This window comes from Marmota monax, unplaced genomic scaffold (assembly GCF_021218885.2).
Source record: "Marmota monax isolate L192 unplaced genomic scaffold, Marmota_monax_Labrador192_F-V1.1 WCK01_AAM20220418_F8-fsc00020, whole genome shotgun sequence".
NCBI classification, from domain to species: domain Eukaryota; kingdom Metazoa; phylum Chordata; class Mammalia; order Rodentia; family Sciuridae; genus Marmota; species Marmota monax.
In genome coordinates, this window is record NW_026692912.1 from 22,102,466 (window position 1) to 22,127,070 (window position 24,605).

Below are 24,605 nucleotides of genomic sequence, written 5' to 3' on the forward strand. Positions count from 1 at the left end.
CTCAGTCTTCCAAGTTATTGAAATTTACAGGCGTGGGCCACCAAGCACAGCTGAAATGAATTTTTTCATGTTTCTGAAAATATAACTTTGCTTTATCTTCTTCTAAAAAATATTCACCAGGGGCTGGGGATGTGGCTCAAGCGGTAGCGTGCTCGCCTGGCATGCGTGCGGCCCAGGTTCGATCCTCAGCACCACATACAAACAAAGATGTTGTGTCCGCCGAAAACTAAGAAAAAAAAATATTAAAAAAAATTCTCTCTCTCTCTAAAAAAAAAAAAATAAGAAATATTCACCATAGTGATGTGCACCTGTAGTCACAGCTACAGTCGCAGCTCTGTAGGCTGAGGCAGGGGGATTGCAAGTTCTAGGCCAAGGCCTGTCTGGGAAACTTAGTTTCTAAATCAAATTCGAGGCCAGCCTCAGCAACTTAGTGAGGCGGCCCTGGCTCAACAAAATAATAAAATAAAAATAAATAAAAAATTTAAAAGGGTTGGGGATATAGCTCAGTGGTAAAGCCCCCCTGGGTTCAGTCCCAGCATGAAAAATAAAAAGCCTATCGACAGTTATTTGATTCTACAGTAGCTAACCTTGCAACTCATACAAGGATATCCAAGATCTTTATGCTTAAAGGCCTTATTCACTTCACTGACTTATTTTTAAATTTTAATAATAGACTTCATTTTTTAAAAGTAGTTTTAGGCTCACAGACAATGCAAGCAGAAAGTGCAGAGTCCCCACGTTGCCCATCAGCTGGGGCCACCATTCATTCACATCTTGAGTGGGGGGTGGCGCAGGGGCAACTGACAATCCAGGACTCATACGTGGTCATGAACTCAGGGCCACAGGTCACATCAGGGTTCACTTGTGTTGCTCAGGTCTGAATTTGGCCAAATGGATGATATAACTTACCCATGGTTTTAGTGTCATACAGAAGTATTTTATTGCCCTAAAAATGCCCTGTGCACCCACCCCCCCCCGCCCCTGCCCAGCCGCAACGGCCAGTCTCTTTCCTGTCCCTGTTGTGTCCACTCTTCAGGATGCTGTGGAGCTGGACTCACTCACCAGGCCAGCCTGGCTCTCTACCTCGCAGCGGCACGGACACTTCTTCCCGCCCTCCAGAGCCCGAAGCCCCTCCACCCTGGTGCTGGACAATACTGCGTAAGTGAACCGCCCGGTGGTGAGGCCATTTGCCTTCCCAAAGGCTTCTTGTTTCCGAGTGGCGGCAATTATGATAAAGTCGCTACAAACATCCTCGTAGGAGGTCTTCACAGATATTTCACTTTTAAAAAACAAATCCTGGTCTGGGGATTTAGCTCAGGGGTGGGGCACTTGCCTAGCATGCCCAAGACCCTGGGTTTGATTCCCAATCCTGCCCAAAATCATGAATATCTAATGTGTGGCGAGTCCTAGGCTTGCCGTGTGATTTTCTTTTTGCAGGCAGGATCCGTAAAGATAGGGAAACTAGCAGAACAATGCTCTCTTCTCCAGGGAAGCCTTGCCTCCGTCACCTCCCCTGTACATTGTCACATCATATTATGTACTCTTGTGGCATTGATTAGGATATATCTCCATATTTACCTGGTGGTTTTTTGACTCAAGTCTGTCTTCACAATCAGACTGTGTTGGAGCTGCCGGGGACACTACAAAAGCCCCAGTCTGCTTGAAATGCAGCGGGCACAGCCCACAAGTCCACCCTGCGACTCACCACTTAGGAAACAATAATGCAGCTGAGCCAAATCTTTCCAAAAGAATTTCTACAAACTCTGGGGGTGGGGGTGGGGGGGGACTGACTCCTGATATTTTGAAGTGGGGACTTTATTTCAAGCAAACAAAAATCATCTTTTACTCTTTAGAAATAGTCAAGAAATAAGCAAATGAGTTGATCAAATCATTATATTTTCCCCCAGAATAAAAGCTGACATAAACCAGCCAAGTTGACTTTCTGGATTAAACTAGCATCGATGGCACTGATTTCATAAAAAGCATTGATGGAGGGCTGGGGACATAGCTCAGTTGGTAGGGTGCTTGCCTTGGCTGCACAAGGCCCTAGGCTCAATCCCCAGCACCACACACACACACACACCCACAAAGTGTGGATTTAATAGTGACCTTGGATAAAAGCTACACCCACGGAGTGGCTCAAGAAGACATTTCAGAAGATCAATTTTGTAATTTGCTCTGACATTTTACAAATCAGTAACTTAAGTTGCAAGACACAGCACCATGACTGTCCCTCTGGAGCCCCAACCGGCCCAGTTCCCAGTCGGTGATCATTAACCGGGAGACCTGAGCAACACGCCTCTGCTCTGGTCGGCGCAGGGAGGGCCCGCGGAGCGCAGGAACCTCGAGACTGCCCAGCACAATGCCGTCCACCTACGCAGACGCTGGGCCTCGCTAGATTTAAAACAAAACCAAAGGCCACAGGGTGGAGACCAAGTGCTCCATCTCCCTTGGAGGCTATCCTGCTGACTGCCTTTTGGGCAACAGAGCGATGTTTTAATCACATTTCTCAGTTCGAATACTAAGAGGGAAATTACGGGCCGCTCATTTTCATCTCAACCATGCCCACAGCCCGCCCCTCCCACGCGGCCAGTCCTCTGGGGTTGCCTGCTAACTCTTCTCCTGTTGGGCATTTTTCCTTTTTGGTTCACTAAGTCTTGCCTATTTGAGAAGAGCAAGACTGCAACTTGAAAATTATTTCTGCAACAACTAAACTAAAAGGCCTTAGGAACAGCAGAGTTTCCAGTCGGTGGAGAAGGCACTGCTGGCCCCTCAGCAGGGAGCCATCCCTTCCAGCCTGAAGGTCCTTGGACTGGCTCTCAATGCCCAGCCGAGCCCAACTCTCAAGGACTTTGAAAAGCTGCCATTTCTTCAAGTGTCGGGCAGCTCAGAATAGGGCTCAGGCTGGCCCTGGGGGCTGTGGGTCAGTGCCACACCCTGTGACCGCCACTGATTCAATCACTATCACTCAGGTACACAGAGATCCCACCCTTGCAGAGAACAACCAAACCAAACCAAGAGAAAACAAAACCACAGGTGCTGAGGCTTAGCCCGTGGAAGGCCCAGGGTTTGATCCCCAGCACTGGGAAAACAGAAAAGCAAGTGTCTCCCAAATAATGTCAAGCGGCTGGTTATCTTCTCAAAGTCCTTCTGATAAAGGCAACTAGTCATTCAGAACAGGTGGGTTTTATGTAATGAAATTTGCTATACAATTTCTAGAAATCTCATTCCCATTAAACTTAAGGACGACTGGCAAGCTGTTTCCTATGTGTCCCCCTCCCCCCCACCTGGGTCAGGGCCTTGCATTTACATGTTAGTGGAAGTGAATCACAACACAGGCAAACTGAAAGGCGTTTATAGCCAATCTAACCACCTGGGTTTACGGTTGTCTTGAGCCACAAGGTGTGATTACAGTAAGGTATAAAAATGTCACCTTGGCACACGTCGTAAACACCACCTTCTGCTACCTTAGCTCAGGTCTCCTCGTGTAAGGAGAAGACAAAACGCCTCTAAGTGCTAGTTTTGGTGGCTAGCTTGACAATTGATGGGGTGGCAATTCATTTTCAGGGAGAACAATTCCTAATGAATCCTTTGAGTTCTGTCCAGTGCCACAAGTAGCCCCTAATGCCCTCAGACTGGCTTGGCAGCAGGAGCACTCAGATGGCCCTCACAGAAACTTCCAGAAACACAACACAGCCATCCTCTCAGGCCGCGGGAGAAATTTTAAAGAACTTTTCTGAAGATTAAAGATCGACTGTTTTATGAAGAGATAACAAAGATGCGCAGCACTGATCTATTTTTTTTTTTTTTTGAGAAGGACTCAAATAACATAAAATTAACCATTTAAAAGAGAAGAGTTTGAGGCATTCAGTTCCTTCAGTGTTGCGTGCCCAGGACCTCTGTCTACCTCTAAACACCTCATCAACGCAAAGTTACATCTGTGTCACTAAGCACCCTACAGGCTTCATGAGGGCTGCGAACCAGGCAAGGACCCACCCTCCCGGCCCTCGCCTTTGGCCAATACCAACTTGATTTCTGTCTCTCTTACTTTACTTTATGTAAATACAATCTGTAATGTGTTTGGCTTTCAATTTGTGTAACATTTTTAAGGTTCCTCCAGGTTGCAGTGCAATCAGGGCTTCGTGGCTTCTCTTGGCCTAACACCATCCCACTGTACAGACGGACCACGTTTCCTTCATCCACTGAGCTGTCCCTGGATGCTTGGGTTTTCCCATTTCTTGGCAGTTTTTTTTGTTTTTGGTACTGGGGATTAAACCCAAGGGCACCTAACCACTGAGCCACATCCCTGTCCCTTTTTATATTTTATTTAGAGACAGAATCTCGCTGAGTTTCTTAGAGCCTCACTAAGTTGCTGAGGCTGGCTTTGAACTCACAATCCTCCTGCCTCGGCCTCCCAAACTGCAGGATTACAGGGTGCGCCACTGTGCCTGGCCTGACTTTTGGCTTTGGTGAACGAACCTATACAAGTTATTTGTTTGAACCTGGTTTTCAGTCCTTCGGGGTTTCTACCTCCCAGCCGCAGGGCAGGATCAGATGGTGTGATGCTGTCTAGCCTCTGGGGAGCTGCCGTGGGTTTTGCCAGCGGCTGAGCCATTCTGCATTCCCACCAGCAACGACTGGGGGTCCGCCTCCTCCCCCTGCACCCCCGACACATGTTGTTTCCCTACGTTTTTGTGATCAGAGCCACAGGGCTATGCGCCAGTGGTAACGTTCAGCGTCTTTTCATGTTTGCTAGCCGTCTGTGTCTCTTCTTCGGAGGCCCGGACGGTCTTTCATTACTTCACTTCATGACAATAAAGAAAAAGGATCTCAGTCTTTAATACCACTTTTTTTAAAACTGGCTCCCACAGGCACATTTTAAAAATCTATGTTTGCAAGTGGCAGTTGTTAATTAAGAGCCTAAACTATGTGTTGACGAAGGGCAAAAATCAAGGCCATTTCAACCTTGCCAAAAGCCACATTTATCGAGCATCTACTATGTACAAGAAGCTGGTGGCACAGCATCAAACAAACTAAACAGCTGGGTGTGGTGGTGCACACCTGTAATCCCAGTGACTGGGGAGGCTGCAGCAGGAGGACTGCAAGTTCAAGGCCAGCTTCAGCAATTGAGGGAGACCCTGCCTCAAAATAAAAAGTAAAAAGGGCTTGGGATGTAGCTCCCTTGTTGGGTTCAGTCCAACAAAAACAACAAAAAGACACCATGCTTCAATAAGGGTCCTTGCCTGGTTCTCAGCCCCTGCACTCCGTGGTAGGTGTCTCTCTTTCTTCACTTGTGCCTCCTGAGTGCCTGACCCTGGTCCTCAGACGGACCACAAGTCAAGGCGGCTCAGCACACAGTATGTAAATGGGACTTTTCTCTCCTCTCCAGCTGCTCTGGTCTCCGCCAAGGGGAGAGTCAGGATACAGAGGATATTTGGTTTTTGTTGGTTGGTTGTTTTTTTTCCCCAGTACCAGGAATTGAACCCACAGAGGGCTTGACTACTGAGCTCTATCCCTAGCCCTTTTTATTTTTTGATTCAGGTCTCACTAAGCTGATGGCAGCTGAGGCTGGTCTCGAACTTGCAATTCCCCTGCCTCAGCCTTCTGCATCTCTGGGGTTACAGGCATGCACCCCTGTTGGGCTCAGGTGATCCTCCGGGGGAGCTGGGACTTACAATACATAGAATTTTTTTTCTGGGTGGGGGGTAACCAGAGATTGAACTCAGGGGCACTTGACCTCTGAGTCATATCCCCAGCCCTATTCTTTCTGTAATTTATTTAGAGACAGGGTCTCATTAGTTGCTTAGCACCTCATTTTTGCCAAGGCTGACTTTGAACTCAAGATCCTCCTGCCTCAGCCTCCCAACTGCTAGGATAATACCTATCATCTTTAGTTCAGCTTACATCTGCAATAGCTTAACAGCCAGCCCCCTCACGACAAGCATGTGAGCTAGGTGGGGTTCATTCATCAAACAAACATTTATTTTTAAATAGACAGCTCTTTTTATAGACTAGCACGCACTGTGAGACCCAGAGCACAGCTAATGAGGACGCCCTTGCCTGCTTGTCCAGCTGACACGTTCTCAATCTTCCTTTGATAATCAAAGAGAATTCATGGGTCTGCGTGGAATGACCGGGAAGTCTTCATCCCACCCCACGGCTTCAAACATCTCTCTAGGGTTTTGTCTAATGACTGTTCATTCCACTTTCTTGAACAATTTTTTCATCCAAGGAAATCCAGAAGGTGAGGAAAGGAGGCCCGTCCTGCTTCCCTCTCCACCAGGAACCGGGGGGCTTTTTTGGTACTGAGGATTGAACACGGGGGCACTCGCACACTGAGCCACATCCCAGCCCTGCTTTGTATTTTATTTAGAGACGGGGTCTCACTGAGCTGCTCAGGGTCTCACTGAGTTGCTTAGGGACTCACTGAGTTGCTGAGGCTGGCTTTGAACTTGATCCTCCCGCCTCAGCCTCTAAAGCCTCTGAGCTAGAGTACTTTTATCGAACGGAGTACCTGCCTGCGGTATTATTTACCTACTTTACTTACTTGCCAAACTACCAAAGTGACAAAATGAATTGAAGAGTAAACCTTTCAAGTTTCTCAGCCAAAAAAGTTTTTGATCAGCAAAACACTCCTTGGTATTTTTGCCTATAGAGTCACACCCAGGACATTCAATCTAGTGGAGAGCCTGAGGACTCAAGCAGTGGCCCTAATGATTCTATTTATGTGCCACTTTTAAACCACTGAACCCTTTACAAGCCTCCTATTAACATTATTAACATTTCTGTGAGCTAGTGTGGGAACTATACATAAAATTCTACATGGAGATTCTAGCTTTAGAACTAGTTACTGGGCTATAATCGACACTGACGCATTCTCCTATGAACCAGTCCTCATGGGATGAAGCAGAAACAGGACTCAGATAACCTAAGAACACAGTTGAAGGGACTCAGTGTTCTTCCTGTGGCCTGGTTTGTACCCAATTCCTTGATCTCTTCTATTATACCAGAAACAAGGAAGTGCTCATTGAGTTTCTTTCTTTCTTTCTTTTTCTGTACTGGGAATTGAGCCCAAGGGCTCTTTCCCACTGAGCTACATCTTCAGTCCTTCTTATTTTGATAAAGACAACTCACTAAGTTGCTGAGGCTGGCCTTGAATTTGGGATCCTCCTGCCTCAGCCTCCTGAGCCTCTGGGATTATAAGCGCTACAGGCGCATACCCTGCGCCCACAGCCTCTAATTCGTCTTAATGTCTTCATGTCAGAACATCTTACTTTCCTACTCTGTCATCTTCAGAGAAAATAAGATTGAAATTTCTTAAATGTTTCTCAACTTTTCAATTCCATATTCTAGGGGATTTCTTCAAAGAGAAAATGATCTCATTTTATCTTTAAACTGGAATAAAGAGACACATAGTCGCCCTGTCCTTTAATACATGAGGGGGTTCAGGGGTGCAGGTCTATGGTGGAGTATGTGCTTAGCCTACACACACACACACACACACACACACACACAATAAGAGCTGGGGGTATAGCTCCAATGTAAAGTCCCACTGAATTTAATCCCAAGTGTCCCTCCCAAAAGGGGGGGGTACTCTTACTACCATCTATTACAACATCCAAGGATACTGTTCCAATTACTATTATTGTACAATAAATCACCCCCAAAACTTAGTGGGAAAGAACCATTTTATTGTGGGTCAGGAATTTGGATAGGAACACATGGCTTGGGCCGTAGCTGGGACTCTGGCTGGTGGCTGGTGACAACTGCTGTTTGCCTGTCAACAGGAACCTCTGCAACTGGCTTCTCCTGGGGTCTCTCCAGCAGGGCCAACTGGACTTCTTAACAACATGGCGCTGGGTTGGAAAAGTAGACACCCCGGAAGAACGGGGCAAGAGTGTGTGGTATGTTCTAGTTCTGCCTCAGAAACCACATGGTAGCGCTTCACCAGTCTCACTGGTCAAGACCGTCACAGAGGAGTGTCAAAGTCACGTTGTGAATGGCATGAGGATGGGGGTATGGCGGACACCTTGCAGAACAGAAGGACGCGTAGTGAAGGAGAGTCCCCCCAATCTGATTCATTGGTGACCTGGCAGTACCCGTTTTAGACCGTCTCTGAGAAGATAGGAGGAAAATTACACAATATGTGTTACGACAGGAAGTCTTAGCCAACAAGGTGCGGATTGATGAGTTCTGAGCTTCTCTATGCATCTCCATAGGTCAGAATAAGCATATGGGCAGTTTTCAATGGAGCAGTCTATTCTATGAGACTGTCTGTAAAAACCTATTAAAGTGAACCATGGGTGGCATTAACTCTGATGGCTACCAAAGACTGGTTGCCCGCCAGCGGCCATTGATTGCTGCTTTGCGCATTTCTGACCGGGAAGAATAATTTTACCTTTAAGCACCTGGAAGCCTCAAGTTCCGCTGTTATGCTCTTATAAGAGGATTTGCAAAATCAACCCTACAGTCTACCCCCAAAACAAGTTTCACACAATGGTTCTTAGTAAGGTGAACACTTCAGCAACCAGAGGGCACGGCCACCGTCAGGAGGGCAATGACAGGTGTCCTGAAGTCCAGAGTTAAACAACGGTGCTCGGAGGACTCTAGCTATGCCAAGAGCTTGGAATTTTACCCTCTAAATTCTAGCTTTCAGATTATCCATATTTATGTCTTCAGCCTAGGTCTCCTCCCTAAACTCCAGATGCGCATATTTAAGCGTCTGCTGGATAACCAGATCTGCACACGTCCGCTACGCCCTGGGTTTCCTGCCCCTTTACCGCAGGTCCCCACGCTGGTACCCAGGAGTATCTGATACGCGCTGCCCTTTTTCTTGGCTCAGAATGATGCCTACCACGTAGTAGGTGGTCAGCAATACTATTTGATTTAAGAAATGATGACTTATTAGAACCAAGTGAACCACAAAGCCAGAAGGAAGGGGGGCCTGAAAACGGCGTGGAAGCGGCTGGCTGAGGAGAGAAGCAGCCCCAGGATGCTGCTAGATGTTGAATTCATTGTAAAGAATAAAATAAGCAGGCAGCTGTGGAGGTGCACATCTGTAATCCCAGTGGCTCAGGAGGACTGCAAGTTCAAAGCCAGCCTCAGCACTTAGACTCTGAGCAATTTAGTGAGACCTACCCTGTCTCAAAACAAAACATAAAAAGGGCTGGGGATGTGGCTCAGTGGTTAAGCGTCCCAGATTCAATCCCAGTATTAAAAAAGAAAAAAAGGCAAAGATTAAGGATGCATGAGAAACCAAATGGCACTACCTAATCCATATCAGAACCGCAGGGGAGCTTCTCAAAGTGTAGATTCTTGAAAACATGTAAATAGATCATAAAATGACTGATTCTCAGTCTTGCCAATTTGGAAAGTGATGAGATAAATACCCAACATCCAATCTTGGTGCCATCTTTGAGATGCAATTTTGAACAGAGATTAAAATAAAAAAGATCTACACATAACTAATTATGGTGCCCTCTGCCTAAAGAACAGAATGGGTTAAAACAACCATCCACACAGTATCAGTAAAAGGCTCCACTCCAGCCTTAATGTAGATCCATCCCTCCAGAGGAGACAAGTGCCTCCGGCTCCCAGAGCTTGCTGTCACCAGCCATTATCTTCACCCAGTTCTATTCTGATTTTATGCTCTCCAAGAACCGAGGTGCAGAACTTAGCTTGCCACAGAGATCAGCCTCTGGGAAGAGAATGTTCATATCAACAAATACGAATATCCAGGCTCCTTAGTACCCCTCACTGGACGTTGAAGTTTTGCTTTCTGGGGCTGGGGATGAGACCCTGGATTTGATCACCAGTGCTCCCTACCACCTGACCCCAGTGCATTTAGGTTTGTTCATCAGTCTTGAGAGTTTGGTTATGTGAGTCACTTCCAGGCATGCTACATTCCAACCACAAAATCTTGTTGAGCTGAGGTTCAAAAGCTGACAGCCTTCTCCAGACTACGCCAGCGAAGGAGAAACTGGGGAGGAAGAAGCGATGGAGGTTTGAGTTTTATGTTCAGCTGGTAAAAAAACCAAAAAAATACCTGAAAAAGGAATGAGACTGAAATACTGGCCCAGCGGAGCCTGCCTTCCCCAGGCCGAGGGTCTCTCGCGGGCTGTCAAGGTAAAGCCACGTCCTTCCGTGGTTCTCGGCCAGTCTGCATTCCCAGGCTCCCGCCACATGCCCTGCTCACCCGAGAGCTCATGGCCTCCCACACCCAGGGGCCTCCGGATCGCGGCTGGACCACCCCTCTGCCTGGACGCCCACTGGCCTCTCACCTCCACCTGACCTTCAGAACTGGGCTTGGTGCTGCTCCTTGCAGCTGGGCTTCGCTCCTGGGCACACAATTCCACAGCTACCCTCCACTGTCCCCACCATGCGGCACTGTGGCTTCTGTCTGTCTCAGCATCTACAGGCTACAAACTACCCCAGGGAAGAACCTGGTCTTGGCAAGACATGGCGGCCTGCAGCTGGGTCCCAGCTACTTGGGAGGCTGGGGTGGAAGGACTGCTTGAGTCCAGAAGTTCAAGGCCAGCTGGGCAGCACAGAAAGATTCTAAAAAAAAAAATAGGAACCATATGTTGGTACTTAGTAGATGCTCAAAAAACACACAGGAAGGGGTAAAATAAGTCCCAAGCAGATTGATTGTTTTTCTGTCTTATCAGGAAGTTATTTTCATTATTCATTTGTTTTATTTATTTATTTTTTTTGGTACTGGGGATTGAACCCAGGGGCGCTCTACCACTGAGCTATACCCCCGCCCCCGCCCATACAGATAAATCTGCATGCACATCTACACTCATGAAATCCAAATGCCTTTAACACTGTCAAAGGCTCCACCAGGAATTTCCATGTGTATCTTCAAATATAAATATTTTAAAATGTCTTAGCTATCTTTGCTAAGAAAAAAATCAATCCCAAACTAAGTTGACACATAGTATTATCTCACGTGGCAAATATCCAGCTTTTTGAGGGGAGAAATAATGTGACTTCAGTAGGACTTTTTTAAAAAAGTGGTAAAAATAGCCAAAAAGAACTATGACCCTTAGGGACAGATTGAAATATGATCTCTTCAGTAAACTCAGGTATACAGCAAAACTCAGTATTTTAGTGTTTAGGAGTCTGTTTTGTGATTTTTTTTTTTTAAAGGAAAAGATAGTTATACAGTTGGTGTGGCCTCTTGAATCCATATTACTTTTCAAAGCAATGATTTCTAGGCACTTTCCTGATATCAGGCCATTTTTTTTTTAATCTTTATACTGGGACTGAACCCAGAGGTGCTTAACCACTGAGCCACATCCTCAGCCCATTTTTGTATTTTATTTAGAGACAGGGTCTCTAAGGTGCTGAGGCTGCCCTCAAACTAGTGATCCTCCTGCTTTAGCCTCCCAAGTAGCTAAGAGTACAGGCTTTCGCCACCACATCTGGCTTCAGGTTATTTCAATTTAAATAGAATTTTAGAAACAACGCTTTTTATGAAAATCAAGAGGCTAGGACGTAGGGGCTGGCGCTCAGGGGTACAGCTCCTGCCTGGCATGTGTGGGGCCTGGGTTCGGTTCTCAGCACCGCATCGAAATAAATAATAAGGTCCATGGACAATAAAAAAAAAAAGGGCGAGGACGTGAACCACTCACTTTTCGGGACATCTGTCCCCACGGATGTGTTCCCAGGAGCTGGGTTTCTCCTCCACCCTCCCGTCATTATGGTAAGAGCATTTACTCATCACCTCTCAGCCAAGAATCAAAGAGCACTTTCCAGACAAGCCCACACCATCGCGCCTCCTTGTGAAGAGAAAGGCAAGCACCGTCCTCACAGGGAAGGGGAGGGACAGAGATGCAAGGACTTGCCCAACGCTAACAACCTTAGATGAGGCCAGCGGGGCGCCCAGCCCGAGCTCTGGAGCTGAGCAGGTGGCCCAGGGCCTGCACCCTTCTCCCCAGTGCGACATCCAGGAATCGGCTCTCGATTTGGCTGCACAAATAGGAGGGGAAGAGCTTCCTCCAAGGCGCCAAGTTTCCTTTTGCTGTAGATATGAGAGAAAATGTTTAGTTTCTTATTCCTCGAGAACCAAAACTTTGTTTTCTGGTTTTGCTTTGTTTTAGTCCAGGGGACTGAATCTGGGGCCGAACACACAGCAAAGTCCCCAGCCCCACCCCCTTTTTTGAAGCAGGGGCTCACTAAGTTGCCAGGGCTGGCCTTGAACTTGTGATCCTCCTGCCTCAGCCTCCCCAGTCACTGGCATTACAGGCCTGTGCCACCACACCCAGGAAGAAGCAGCAAAACTGAGAGTCCTGCCTGTGACATATGGAGTACCCCAAAGAGGCCAATACCTAGATTCCTCCTTGCTCTTTCTCCATTCAATTAAAATTCCTTGAACGGGCCTGCGGGGTGTAGCTCATGATAGAGCACTTGCCTAGCAGGAGTGAGGCTCTGAGTTCGACTCCCAGCACTGCAAAATACGTAAAGAAATAAATTCTTTCACCAAGGCACGCTTGTAAGACACAAAGTCGGAAGTTTGATACTAATCATTAGGATCCAGACAAACTAATCTCTGAGGGTGTACCTCAGTGGTAGAGCACTTGCTTAGCATGCAGGAGCCCCGGGCTTACCTCCAGCACCAGAACCCCAAACTCTGGGTTTGAAAGAAGGAGAGGATCACTTAGCACCAGCAGACAGCCTGCTGGTGTTAAACTTCATTCATGACTGTTGCTGCGAGGTCCGCAGCCACAGCAGTGTGAGTCACGGCTTGTCAATATGAGAGGCCCCAAGAGTTTCACAAAGCAAAACCTCACAGGAGTGAGGGGTGGGATGGGGAACTGTGAGCTACGGATACAGAAGGTGCAGTTTTTAAAACTATTATCAACTTACTTTGTGTTGAAAAAAGAATAAAACCAAACAAAAACAAAAACTAAAGAAACAAGTTATGATAAAACTCTAGAAGTAGCCCTCACTGTCCGGGTGACCCTGGTAAGTGACTTCCCTCTGAGACTCATCCATAAGATGGAGACAAAAGGCAAATTCACCAGGTGCTTTTTAGGTTATGGAGGCTGTACTGAAATCCCCTAACCAAGGTGCTTTGGGCACTTGACAAATGTCAGTTCTCTTCTATGTTCATGTTTGTTTTTTTTTCTCTCTATGTTCATGTTTTAAAAGATGGGCGGGGAGGGGATTTGAGTCCTTTGTATGGTTTTTCACAAAAGCAAGGAAGCAGAACATGACCACGCGTAGCACCAGAGACTGAGGACTCCAAAAGCACACGTGGACACAAGACAATGAATGGCAAAACGTCATCATCCGTGAAGCTGGGTCACGGGGACATGGGGGCTCGTAACATTGTTTTCTCTAAATTTGTTTGAAAATGTCTACGTGAAAAAGTTCAGACAATAGTCAGGCACAAAGGTGCAGGCCTGAAATCTCAGACACTTGGGAGGCTGAGGCGGAGGATCCCAAGCCAGTCTCAGCAAGTTAGCAAGATCAATAGAAAAGTACCCCTAGTGACCAAAACAAACAAACAATAATGATAACTTTTAAAGTTATGCACTTAAGAAAAGTGTTTGGAGGGACTGGGATTGTGGCTCAGTGGTGGAGCACTTGCCTAGCACGTGTGAGGCACTGGGTTTGATCCCAGCACCACATATAAAAAATAAATACATAAAATAAAGGTATAAATAGATAGACAGTGTTTGGAGGGGTGCTGGGCCCTAGCTCAGTGGCTGTGTTTGCCTGGCATGTGTAAGGTCCATCCCTAGCACCACAAAAAAGGAAATAAATAAATAAATAAATAAAAAGATAGAGAAGGGAATCTATAGCCTGAAAGACCTTGGGTTGAATCCGGGTTTCTACTCTGTGAACTTGGATGAGTTCTTTTCCATCTGAGCCTCAGCGGCTCCATCATGAGAGGGTTTCCAGTGGTGGGGCTGATGCGCAGAGCACTGGCTGCCCAGCTGCCAGGCGTGTCCCCTGAGGCTGGCCTCATCTTCTGAGCTGAGGTCATGTTTTCTACAGCACCCCAGCCTACGCCTGAGCAAGATGGTAGCCAAGGTCCCACTCTTCATGGAGCGAACCCCGGCTAACAAAGGAGCTAGGTGGGGGAAAGGAGTCGGACCATTTCTGCAGGAAGAGCGACTCCTTGATTAGGTAATCTCTGCTCTGGAGCGCACGGGGCCTGGTGTTCTGATCTGCTGCTTTCCTCCCTTTTCCTGTCACAGGGCTACTCCCCAACCTCCTGCACCCACACCGTCACTGCACCAAGGACTTGAGCAGCAGGAGTGGCTGCGCCGCAAGCTCTCAACCAACTCAAGGATGAGAGCACTTACCAGCAGGGCTTCCGTGATCGGCATACAGGTGAAATGGTACCAGATGGCCAGAGTTTAGGCATGTATAAGCTGTTTCCAGTTTTAGAAAACACAGACTACAAAAGTACAAATGGAATCTGTAGCTGCTGAAATGGATACAAGGAAACTGTAGAAGCTAGTTTAAGAATTGTGAACTAATTACTATGAAAAATCAGATTCTGAGCTGGGCACCCTTGCACACGTCTATAATCCCATCAGTTTGAGAGGCTGAGGCAGGAGGATCAAAAGTTTAAAGCGAGCCTCAAGAATTTCAAGGCCCTAAGCAAAACAGTGAGACCCTGTCTCTAAATAAAATGTAATAAAGGGCTAGGGATGTGGTTCAGTGGTAAAGAATCCCTGGGTTCAATCCACGGTAGCAAAAAAAAAAAAAATCCTGAGCAAAAATCTAATTCTGGCTGGGAGCGATGGCCCACATCTATAATCCCACTAACCGGGAGGGTCAGGCAGGAGGTTTGCAAGTTCAAAGCCAACCTGAACAACTTAATGAGAACCTGTATCAAAATGAAAAAAACAAAATAAAGAGGACTGGGGATGTAGCTCAGTGATCAAATGCCCATGAGTTTGATCCCCAGTACCAAACCAAACCAAAGACTAATTCTGAGTATTAGAATGGCATGTCCTAATTAAAAAAAAAAAAAAGAAAAAAGAAAAAGAAAAAGGGAACACCATATATTTCATGTAATGTTATAGTCTAAATGTGAACAGACTTAGGCTTTTGCAATAAGGAAATGAAGTCCCATCTATATTTCTTTTCTTGTTGGTTGGTTAGTATCAACAATGGAAGTTATGTAAATTTAACACAAAATCTTACAAATAGGATGAGGCTTATGAAATAAAAGTTGGTTCTGGGGCTGGGCACGGTGGCACACGCCTATAATCCCAACAGCTTGGGAGGCTGAGACAGGAGGATCCTGAGTTCAAAGCCAACCTCAGGAAAAGCAAGGCACTAAGCAACTCAATGAAACCCTGTCTCTAAATAAAATACAAAACAGGGCTGGGGGTGTGGCTCATTGGCCAAGTGCCCCTGAGCTCAATCCCGGTACCCCCCCAAAAAAGTTGGTTCTGGGCTGGGGCTGTAGGCTCAGTGGCAGAGTGGTTGCCTAGCATATGTGAGACACTGGGTTTGATCCTTAGCATCACATAAAAATAAATAAAATTCAGTCAATTCTGTCCATCTACAACTACAAAAAAAAAAAAATTTAAAGTTGGTTCTCATTGGAAGACCCAAAACAAACAAACAAACAAACAAGCTTATAGTCCCAGGTCCTGGAAAGGCTGAGGTGGGAGGGTCCTTGAGTCCAAGACAGCTGGGTCACACTTGAAAACAACAACAATTGTTAGTGGTATTGCATTTTTAAAACCTCATATATCTCCAAATTGCTCTCTAATATAATGTGCATATTTGGCTTCTTGTGATTTAAAAAAATTTTAAACTTGACACCCCGTGAGGCTCTAGCTAGTAAGAGTACACGTTGCTAAAACAGGAGACAAATATTTCCTCATAAACACGAATTCCAGGAGACTTCACACCCACATTCTGAAATCTAATTAGATTCATTTCCCAGGGCACTCATTTATTCTTGGTAGCATGCAATTTTTAAGTGTCAAAATAAAACCTTATTTTTAAATGTGGGTGGTGTTGATGCAGGAGCATGAGTAATCCTTGCAGGAAGCAATATCGGCCGAAGAGGGGAAGCAGGAGATCCTGGACAGTCCTTCCAGAAACACGAGTGGCAGAGCGGTCACACGGTAGGGGAGGACCCTTACAAACTCCTTGGGGGACTCGAAGGAGTTTTACCTACCAAATGCGGCACAGGCTTTGTGCAGGATCCTGTCTACCGCAGGAGGAAAAAGCAACAGGCTGATGTGAACAGGAGCCTTGGACCCACCAAGCCGCCCCAGTTTTGTTGCCTTTCAATTACCATCTGCTCACAGGAAAGTCGGGGTGCAAGCGTGTTGGAGTGAAGATGACAGAATTAATCTCATTCATCCTCTCTTCCTAGGAACTCTGTCCTGCCCCCATAGTTGGGGAAGCGCTACCTCGCCTGGCAGCCTTGCTATGTTCTTCCCAAACAGGAATCTTTGAAGGGCAAAGAAGAAAGAGCAGGAAAGCTGTGCACGGTTGTTAAGGCTCCGATTTAGCCATCAAGGGAGCAAGGAGAAGTCATTATTCTCAAAACCTCAAACTGTTAATAATTACTTCAAGATTAAAAAAGATTAAGTATTACCTTGTTTAAAATTTTAACACATTTTAAATTTCCTATATAAATACACCTATACTTATCAGGCATGAGTAGCATGAATGACAGTGGAGTAGTAACTTTTCAACCTGACTTTAAAAGTCAGAGCCTCTGGGGTGTTGCTGGAGGGGGGGGGGGGGAGCATCCGCCTAGCACGCAAGGCCTCCAGATACACAGCAGAAGACAAAGGGTACCTAGACGGTTTGCCTGTACGTATGGGTGGGGGCTGGAGGAAATGAGATGTCTCTGTACCTCCCACTCAACTCTGCTGTGAACCTAAAGCTGCTCTAAAAAGAGACTATTTCTTTAAAAAGGTACCTAGAGCTATGTAAAAGTTGCCAAGTATAATTTTGAAAATGCAGGAAGGTGTTATAATGACCTTCTTACGATTTTTTAAAAAGTAAATGTTAAAACAAAAGGGAAAAAAAAGAACTCGATCATTCATTTAGTAAATATTTATTGAACTCCTATATGGAGTCAGGCATCATTCCCAGGACAGTAGGTAGATGATTCTTACACTGTTGCCTATTCAAAGTGCATCCTGCAACCCATGTCAATAGAGTCAGCATAGGTGGACGTACATTATGTGTCTGACATTACCTTAAAAACACAGGTCAGAAAGGATTCACATAGAATATACTGAGGTGCTTCTCACTAGCTGACCAACATGTATTGCTCGGGACTCCCTGTTCTCTTTCTTGTATGCTGGCTGCTTCGTTTCTCATTAGCACCTGAGCAAAAAGAAATAAGGATGGTGCAGAGGACACCAGGTGACAGCAAAACCAGGTCTGTCAATGAACAATCTGGGAACTGCAAACCTGCAATGGTGACAGAGCTAAAATTTCCAATGGATTTATTCATATGTCACACTAATGAGCCAGCTAACAAAAAGTTGGACCCACACTTGAATAACCTGTCACTGCCTTCCAATAAATAGGTACAAAAAACCCACTCCAAGACTCTTGCTTTGCCATCTCTCCAATGACCAGTCACAATTTCAAAAAGGTGGTAGACAAGTCTACCCTGTTGATATTACCTTTTAAACAAAGTGTTAAGTAAATGCCTTTTGGCTTCTTCTTCTTCTACTTTTTTTTTTTTTTTTTTTTAAATTGGTGGTTCTGGAAGTTGAACCCAGGGCCTTGCACAAGCACTACACCACTAAGCTGCATCCCCAGGCCTTTTTTGGTTAATCTTACATAGAAACTTAAATGTCAGCATTCTCCTGGCATGCATGAGGCCTGGGGTCAATCCCCAGCACTGTAAAAAAAAAAAAAGAAAGAAAAAAAAAGAAACATAAGGGCTGGGGATAGAGCTCAGCTGGTAGAGTGCTCGCCTCACGTGCACAAGGCCCTGGGTTCAATCTTCAGCACCAGAAAGAAAGAAGCCATAAATGTTTATTTTGATTCTGATGTTGCAGCCTAGAGGTAAAACCTATTTATCTGCTTTCATAGAAATAAGTAGAGATCACTCAATGTATATATTGTGACAACAGACTCGAACAGGGGCCTTGTACAGTAGCTGTTCAATAAACTTTTTTAAAAAATCAAAGGTGAATTTATGAAAAGTTTATGAGTTTTTTTTTTTTTCCTTTTGTATCAGGGATGGAACCCAGAGGCATGTAAACACTGAGTCACATTCCTGGCCACCCCCCTTTTATTTTTTTAATTATTTTTTATTCTGAGACAGGGTCTCACTAAGTCTGCCTCAGTCTTCCAAGGCATGCACCACTGCACCCGGCCAGAGATAATTTTATTCAAACCTAATTTCTTTCTCCTTTCTTTTCTTTTTTAAATTCCATTTTATTAGTTTACTTTTTAATGTGGTGCTGAGGATTGAACCCAGTGCCTCACACATGCTAGGCAATCGCTCTACCACTGAGCCACAACTCCAGCCCCAAACCTAATTTCTTTAAAATAGCCATTTAACTTTGTTATAACATTCTGATACAAACAGAACAAAAGCCACCCGCCCCTACAAAAAAAAAAAAAAAAAAAAAAAAAAATTGAAAGCCCAATGTGAGGCTGGAGATGTAGCTAGATGGTGCAGCACTCGCCCAGCATGCGCAGGGCCCAGGTCCAGTCCCCAGGACCACACCAAAACAAAACAAAAGCCCAACTTAAACATAAATTAATCCAATAAAATTATCACAAATTACAGGTTTTGAGTTCATTTTTATAGTTGCACGATAACTTCCTGACAATGACAATTTCTCAAAACTTTCCTAGAATATGATTCATTTTTATAAAATATTCAAGGAACAAGAGAAAGGTTTAACTACCTCTAGAAGCAGGATGTGGCTTAAAAGCAGGTCTTTAGTGTGAAATGCATTTTTTTTTTTTTTTAATTCCTGTGGGCTGGGGATCAAACCCAGGCCCTTGCAAATACCAGGCCAGCACTCTACCACGGGGCTACCTCCCCAGCCCTGAAACCTGCAGTTTTAAAATGCAGGACGTGGACTTCACTAAAGTCCTACAATGTGTGCAAAGTCTGATTGCATTTGTGAAGGTCCATGCAAGCTGCAACCACCTGTTACAAATAACTGAGGGCCACCCAAACCATAGGCGGTCTCTCCATCTAGAAGCATGACTCTGCCAAGTGAGGCTTTAGGGCCCCGTCATTATCTCATTACACATGTGCATGATCCCAAGCCACCATTTAAGGAAAACCTTCAATCACTGCTTTCCTCTGGGCTGCCCAGGCACCGCACATCTCAACCTCTGACCACCAGGAATGGGGCCTGTTCTTCAGCTCCAGCTGCTCTCATGTTTAATCCCAACAACCACTAATAGGTTAAGGCAGCTGAAGATGGGCATTTGGCTGCCCTGTGTGTCTTTGCATTTCAAATTAAAACTAAAAATGTGGCCTTTTTCAGTCCTGCAGTACTGTGCTCTTTCCCTCACCTCCACTGAACAGTAAGCGGCTCACGGCAGAGCTCCCCAGGCAGGAATGCCTTGGAAAACAACCCCTCGGCCCCTATTTGTACTTACAGACCTGCTGACTGGCTCACTCTTCCTCTTCAAGTTACCAAGTGAAAAAAATGTTCCAATACTTCACAATTTCTACCTTAAAATGTTTTTCAATTATTCTCATGTAGAAATTTCACGCATACACAGTAGAAGGAATACGAGCAGGGGCTCTTCTGCAGCCATCATCCAATTACAATAACTACCTTCAGGACCAATTTTGTTTCAATATCCTCCACCCACTACCACTGCAAATTCTGAGGCAAGCGCAAGATTTTGTATCATTCATATACATTTCAGTACCTCATTATTTATTTATAATACCTTTAAACAAAATTAATTTTTAAAATTATTTATTTTTTAATGAGGATGGAACCCAGTACCTCACATGTGTGAGGCAAGAGCTCCACCACTGAGCCCCCATTTGCTTTTTACTGATGTATCATAACTGTACCTCAGTGTGGGATTCATCGTGCCATACACCACACACACATAACCTGGTCAATATCATGCCCAGTACCTTCCCCCACCCATTTATTCTCAGTGACTCCTGTCCTTGTCGTCCTTCCCTTCCCTCCATTCTCAAAAGAAATATCTACAGAATGATGCAGGCAGTGGGAGCTATTTTATCATTTCTTCCCCCAGCCACCCACCCCTTGATTGAGATACCTGCTGTGACATTTCACCGACTTCACTATGGAATGCTTACCTCCATGTCTGTCCCTATTTCACTCAGAAACATATTGTATTTTTCCCTCCATAAATTGAACACTGGGGAAAAGAAATTATATCCTCTTGATGAGGATTATTTCTGATATGTTCCCCCATCCTCAAATAACCTAAAAAAATAAAAGGGGAGCAGGGCCCAGAGGCGGCTGCCTGTAATCCCAGCAACTGTGAAGGCTGAGGCAGGAGGCTCTCAAGTGTTAGGCTGACCTCAGTAATTCAGTGAGCCTCTGTCTTAAAATAAAAAATAAAAGGGTTGGAGATGTAGCTTAGTGGTAAAGCACCCCAGGATTCAATCCCCAATACAAAAGGGGGAAAAAAGTCAAAGTAAGTAGAAGAGGCACTGAAGAGGAAAGAAACACAGACCTAAAGGAGTGGATCTCTGCCTAATTGGGTGCAAATATGTTAAACCGTTAATTTATTTTCAAAATGAATATTTGTAAACATCAGCTAAAATTTTGTCATGAATCCCTTTAGACAGAGGATGTTTATAAAATGAATTATCTTAATTTAAGGGAGCTTTTGCCCTCAGGATTTTAGTATTACTAACAGTAGCTGCTTTGGAGCCTAAGAAATGGTTATGTAAAAACAATTAAAGCCCATTTTTTTTTTCTTTCAGGGAGGATGCGCTCTGTTTCTGTAATTGCTCTAACCTTGTTTTATTTTGACATGAGATTTCTTGGCCTCATCCCAGACAGCAACCACCACCCCACACTTTCTCCTCCACACCCTTCACAAATGGAATTCCAAAAGGTAGGAAGCAGGCACTTCTGCTTCATCCTGGAGTTCATCCTGGGCCACAGCGTTCTTGAGCACAGTTCAGGGCAACAATCGAGATTTCCGCGGCTCTTGCCCCTGACCACTGCACTGCCGTCTCTGACCCAGTGATCTCCCCAAGAGCCTGGGGAGGGCAGGGAAACAATCTGGGTCCCAAACAGCCTCTCCCCGCGGGTATGGCCTGTGAACTGCCTTGGGTCGCCTGGAGGCTCTCGGTGCGGCGACAGCTTCTAGGCACCAAGCCGCTTGTTTACCCCGGGCTAAGGGCACCGGCCCAGGCAGCCCTCACTGCCGACCTTGCCCACTTGAAACTGTTTCCTCTGGGCAGCAGATAAAGAACGGCTTACCCTGCGAATGCTCTTTCCTGAAATGGATAACGAAAGCCTTCTAACTCCTACTACTTTCCTCCTCCAGGCCAAACGCCGCAGCCCCCTCAAATTCAGGATCCGAGTTGCCCCAAAGAACAAGTGCGCCCCGAACGGCGCGGGTCCCAAGTCCCCGCTTCCAGAGGGAAGACCTCACTTCTCGTCCTTGACACCCCAAAACCCAAGGCGGGGACCGGAGCCCGCCGCGGCCGCCCCGCCCCCGGGGGAGCGCCGGCTCCGGGGCAGGGGGAAGGCAGCCCAGGACCCAGCCGCGGGCGCCGGCACGCGTTACGCAGCCCAGCAGAGCCCAGGGCCTCCGCGCCCCGGGCCACGGCGGTCCGGGCATCGCCCCGGGGACGAAGGCTCCTCCCCACACGCCCGCCGGCCTCGGGGCGCCGGGGAGAGGGAGGCCGGCCCGCGCCCCCTCCCGGGCCGCAGAGCACCGGGACCCGCGCCTTCCTCCCGGGCGGCAGCGCGACCCGGCCCCCTTCTCCTTCTCGGGCCGATCGGACCCAACCCGCGTCCGCGGCTCAGACCGGCGGGGACCACAGCTCCCCTCGCCTCCAGAAGGCGGACTGGCGGCACCTCCTGCTCGGCCCAGGCCAGCGGGGCCACCGGGACCCGCGCCTCCCCCCCAGGCCGCGGGGAAACGCAGCCCGCGCGCGCACCGACCCGGCCGCCGGCGGCCCTGCCCCTCACTCACCCAGAGCTCAGTGCCCCAGCTCATGGTGCAGGGGGCGGGAAGGGGCGCCCCGCGCGGCGGGCGCGGCTCTCCGGTCCCCCTCCCGGCGATCGCCTCGCCCCTCGAGATCCCCGCGACCGCGGAAAGACGGAGTCCGTGCGGCCGCCGCCCGCTCGGGATCGCGGCTCCGAGCCCTGGGTCCCCTCGACAGCTTCTCCTCTCTGTCGCGCCACAGCAAAATGGCCCGAGGAAGCGGCAGCCGCGACCGCCGCAGCGCCCGCCAGCCCCACACCGGGAGAGCGAGGGGAGGGGACGCGCCGAGGGAGGGGACACGCGGAGGGAGGGGACCCGCGGAGGGAGGGGACGCGCGGAGGGAGGGGACGCGCGGAGGGAGGGGCGGGCGGGGCCGCGCCGGGGGCGGGGCCGGCCTGACAGCTCGCGCACGCGCGGCCGCCTAGCCCCCGGCCCGGCCCACCCTCTCGCCGGCTCCCTGCACAGGGGCGGGTCGCCCAGGGGTACGGAAGGACGCGCTGGGAGGCGCCAGTGCCCGCCGGCCCTGAAACCCGGAGGACTGTGTCAGTCTCCCCTTTACTTATGGGCAGCCGCGCTGTGCGCTCTCAGGACCGTCGCTCGCCTTTGAACCTCGCCGGTCCCTGTTATTACCCAGGCTCTGGCGAGGCTGGTGTTCCTCCACCGCCGGGGCTGCTCGGGGCTGCAGAACAATACTTTCCCCGCAGCCGTTCGCGCCGACCTGCTTCTCTGCACGCTCTTCCCACCGCGCAGCCTCCGCGGAGGCCCGAGGAGCCTGGCAGAGCTGCGCGGTGGGATGGGGGCCTGGGACCGTGATGTCCGGCACTGTAGCTAGGGGCGTCCAGGCAGACAGCGACTAAGCAGCTCCGAAGGACTCAGGGGCTACAGCCTGATTTCACATCTCTGAGAACAGTGATTTTTTATGTTTCGCCAAGACCCTCAGACTTGAAATCACCTTCCCAAATGGGCAGAGCAAAAGCGCTGCTGGGACCACAGAGAACTTACCTGGTTCAAATCCAGGGGCCACACATAAGCGCTGGGTGGTCTCGGACGATGCCTCCATCTGTAGACGCTTAGAGCCCTTCTGGCAACTGCAAGCGCTTATGTATCAGTGTCACCCTGTGGTGGTGTGGATCCAGGCGATGGGAACTTGGCCTAGAGTTGGTAAACCGAGAACGCACTTTATCTGGGTTACCCGCTCCCTTTCTTTCTATATGTTCTCAAGGTCCACACAAATATCTTTTCAACCTATGGGGGATTTTTGGAGTTATTTCCTCAGAACCATTAGGCCCCTTCCTCATAACTTTTCTTTTTCAGTTAATGCTACTACTGGATCCTTTCCTGAGTAAACATGGACGCCCTAAATCGGCCCCTATTTAAAAACTATTTCACAAGGATTCATTTTTCCAATCCCACCCTCCACTCAACCTGCTTATCATTCTCTTGCATGACAGGGTGGAGTTGCAAACCCCTTGCAGATAAACCTCCAAATCTACTTCCTTTGTTGAACAGTTACATTTAAACTGTCAAGGTTCTGGTCTGCCTTTTTCCAGTTACAAGCACCCACCTCCCTTCCTTCCCACCTCCCATTTCTGTCTGTTTAAATATTTTGCTCTCACAGTTACCAGGTCTCAGTACTCCTTATTCCGGAGACTGCTAGAAGTTTAACAATCAGAATGGCCAGCCACTTCCCTGCCAAGACAGATTAATAGCCTGGGTGTGCTGGAGGGGCTGGAAATGTAAACAGCCCTGCAGTTTAGTCTAACAGCTGGAAATGGTCAATGAAATGCAGGTTATCTACCAAGACCCTGCCACAGAATCACCACGATTTCCCTTCCTTCCAAGCCTTGCTCAAACACAATGATCTAATCTAGAGTTCTTGGATAGTTCTCAAAAATAGTGACCACTTGCAAAAATAGGTTAATCAGAAGGTAAAGCAATCTGCTGCTTTAAAGAGAAAGAGGAGGAGGAAAGGATGGCCCATGGGGGGGAGGGGGAGAGAGGAAGATGCACCACATGAAGATGAAACTTTTTAAGATGAGTAAGCAGGAAACTGTTAGTTGTAAAGACACATTTAAAGCCACAGCAGAACTGAGTTAATTATACCACTCTGCAAATATCTTTAAGTTGATTAAGTTTTGGTGGTAAATAGAAAATGTTTGAAAGAGAATTTTCAAAAAATAAAGGAGAAAGTCAACATTAATCTTGAAGTGAAGAAAACAACAGGGTCCAGGATAAAAGGAAATAAGTCAGCAGGAAAAAAGAATAAGTACTGCATAGTATTTTTTTAGGAAGGACTAAACACATTCTGTCTCCCTTAGAGTAAGAGGGAGTGGTCACAAGACAGGGTTTTTCACTATTGAAACCACTGTGACCTTACCTACCTAGGAATCAACTTTCTCCAGGGGTATTCAAAACCCTGTCTATATAAATGCTGGAATGACCAAAGGGGTTAGTCTGGGTTA

The 24,605-nt window shown here is 47.3% G+C and overlaps 1 protein-coding gene and 1 long non-coding RNA gene across 16 annotated transcripts in view; both read right to left on the minus strand.

Moving 5' to 3' along the window:
- Positions 1 to 23,277, minus strand: part of Fnbp1 (formin binding protein 1) — a 105,180-nt gene extending 81,903 nt beyond the window's left edge. For 7 of the 15 annotated variants that reach the window (XM_046451304.2, XM_046451307.2, XM_058581840.1 and 4 more), the window contains exon 1: positions 22,132 to 22,391. In XM_046451304.2, coding sequence (XP_046307260.1) covers positions 22,132 to 22,155 — 24 coding nt within the window. In that variant the 5' untranslated portion in view covers positions 22,156 to 22,391. Of the gene's footprint in view, positions 1 to 22,131; positions 22,392 to 23,145 lie in introns of those variants that run through there. The other 8 variants (XM_046451310.2, XM_046451309.2, XM_046451308.2 and 5 more) reach the window with 3 other exon arrangements.
- On the minus strand, positions 1,880 to 18,301 carry LOC131424450 (uncharacterized). Its single transcript, XR_009227468.1, has 2 exons — positions 11,864 to 18,301; positions 1,880 to 10,557 (listed from the first exon to the last, which is right to left on the minus strand). It is a non-coding gene; the product is annotated as an uncharacterized LOC131424450 (long non-coding RNA).
- Positions 23,278 to 24,605: the final 1,328 nt, after the last annotated feature.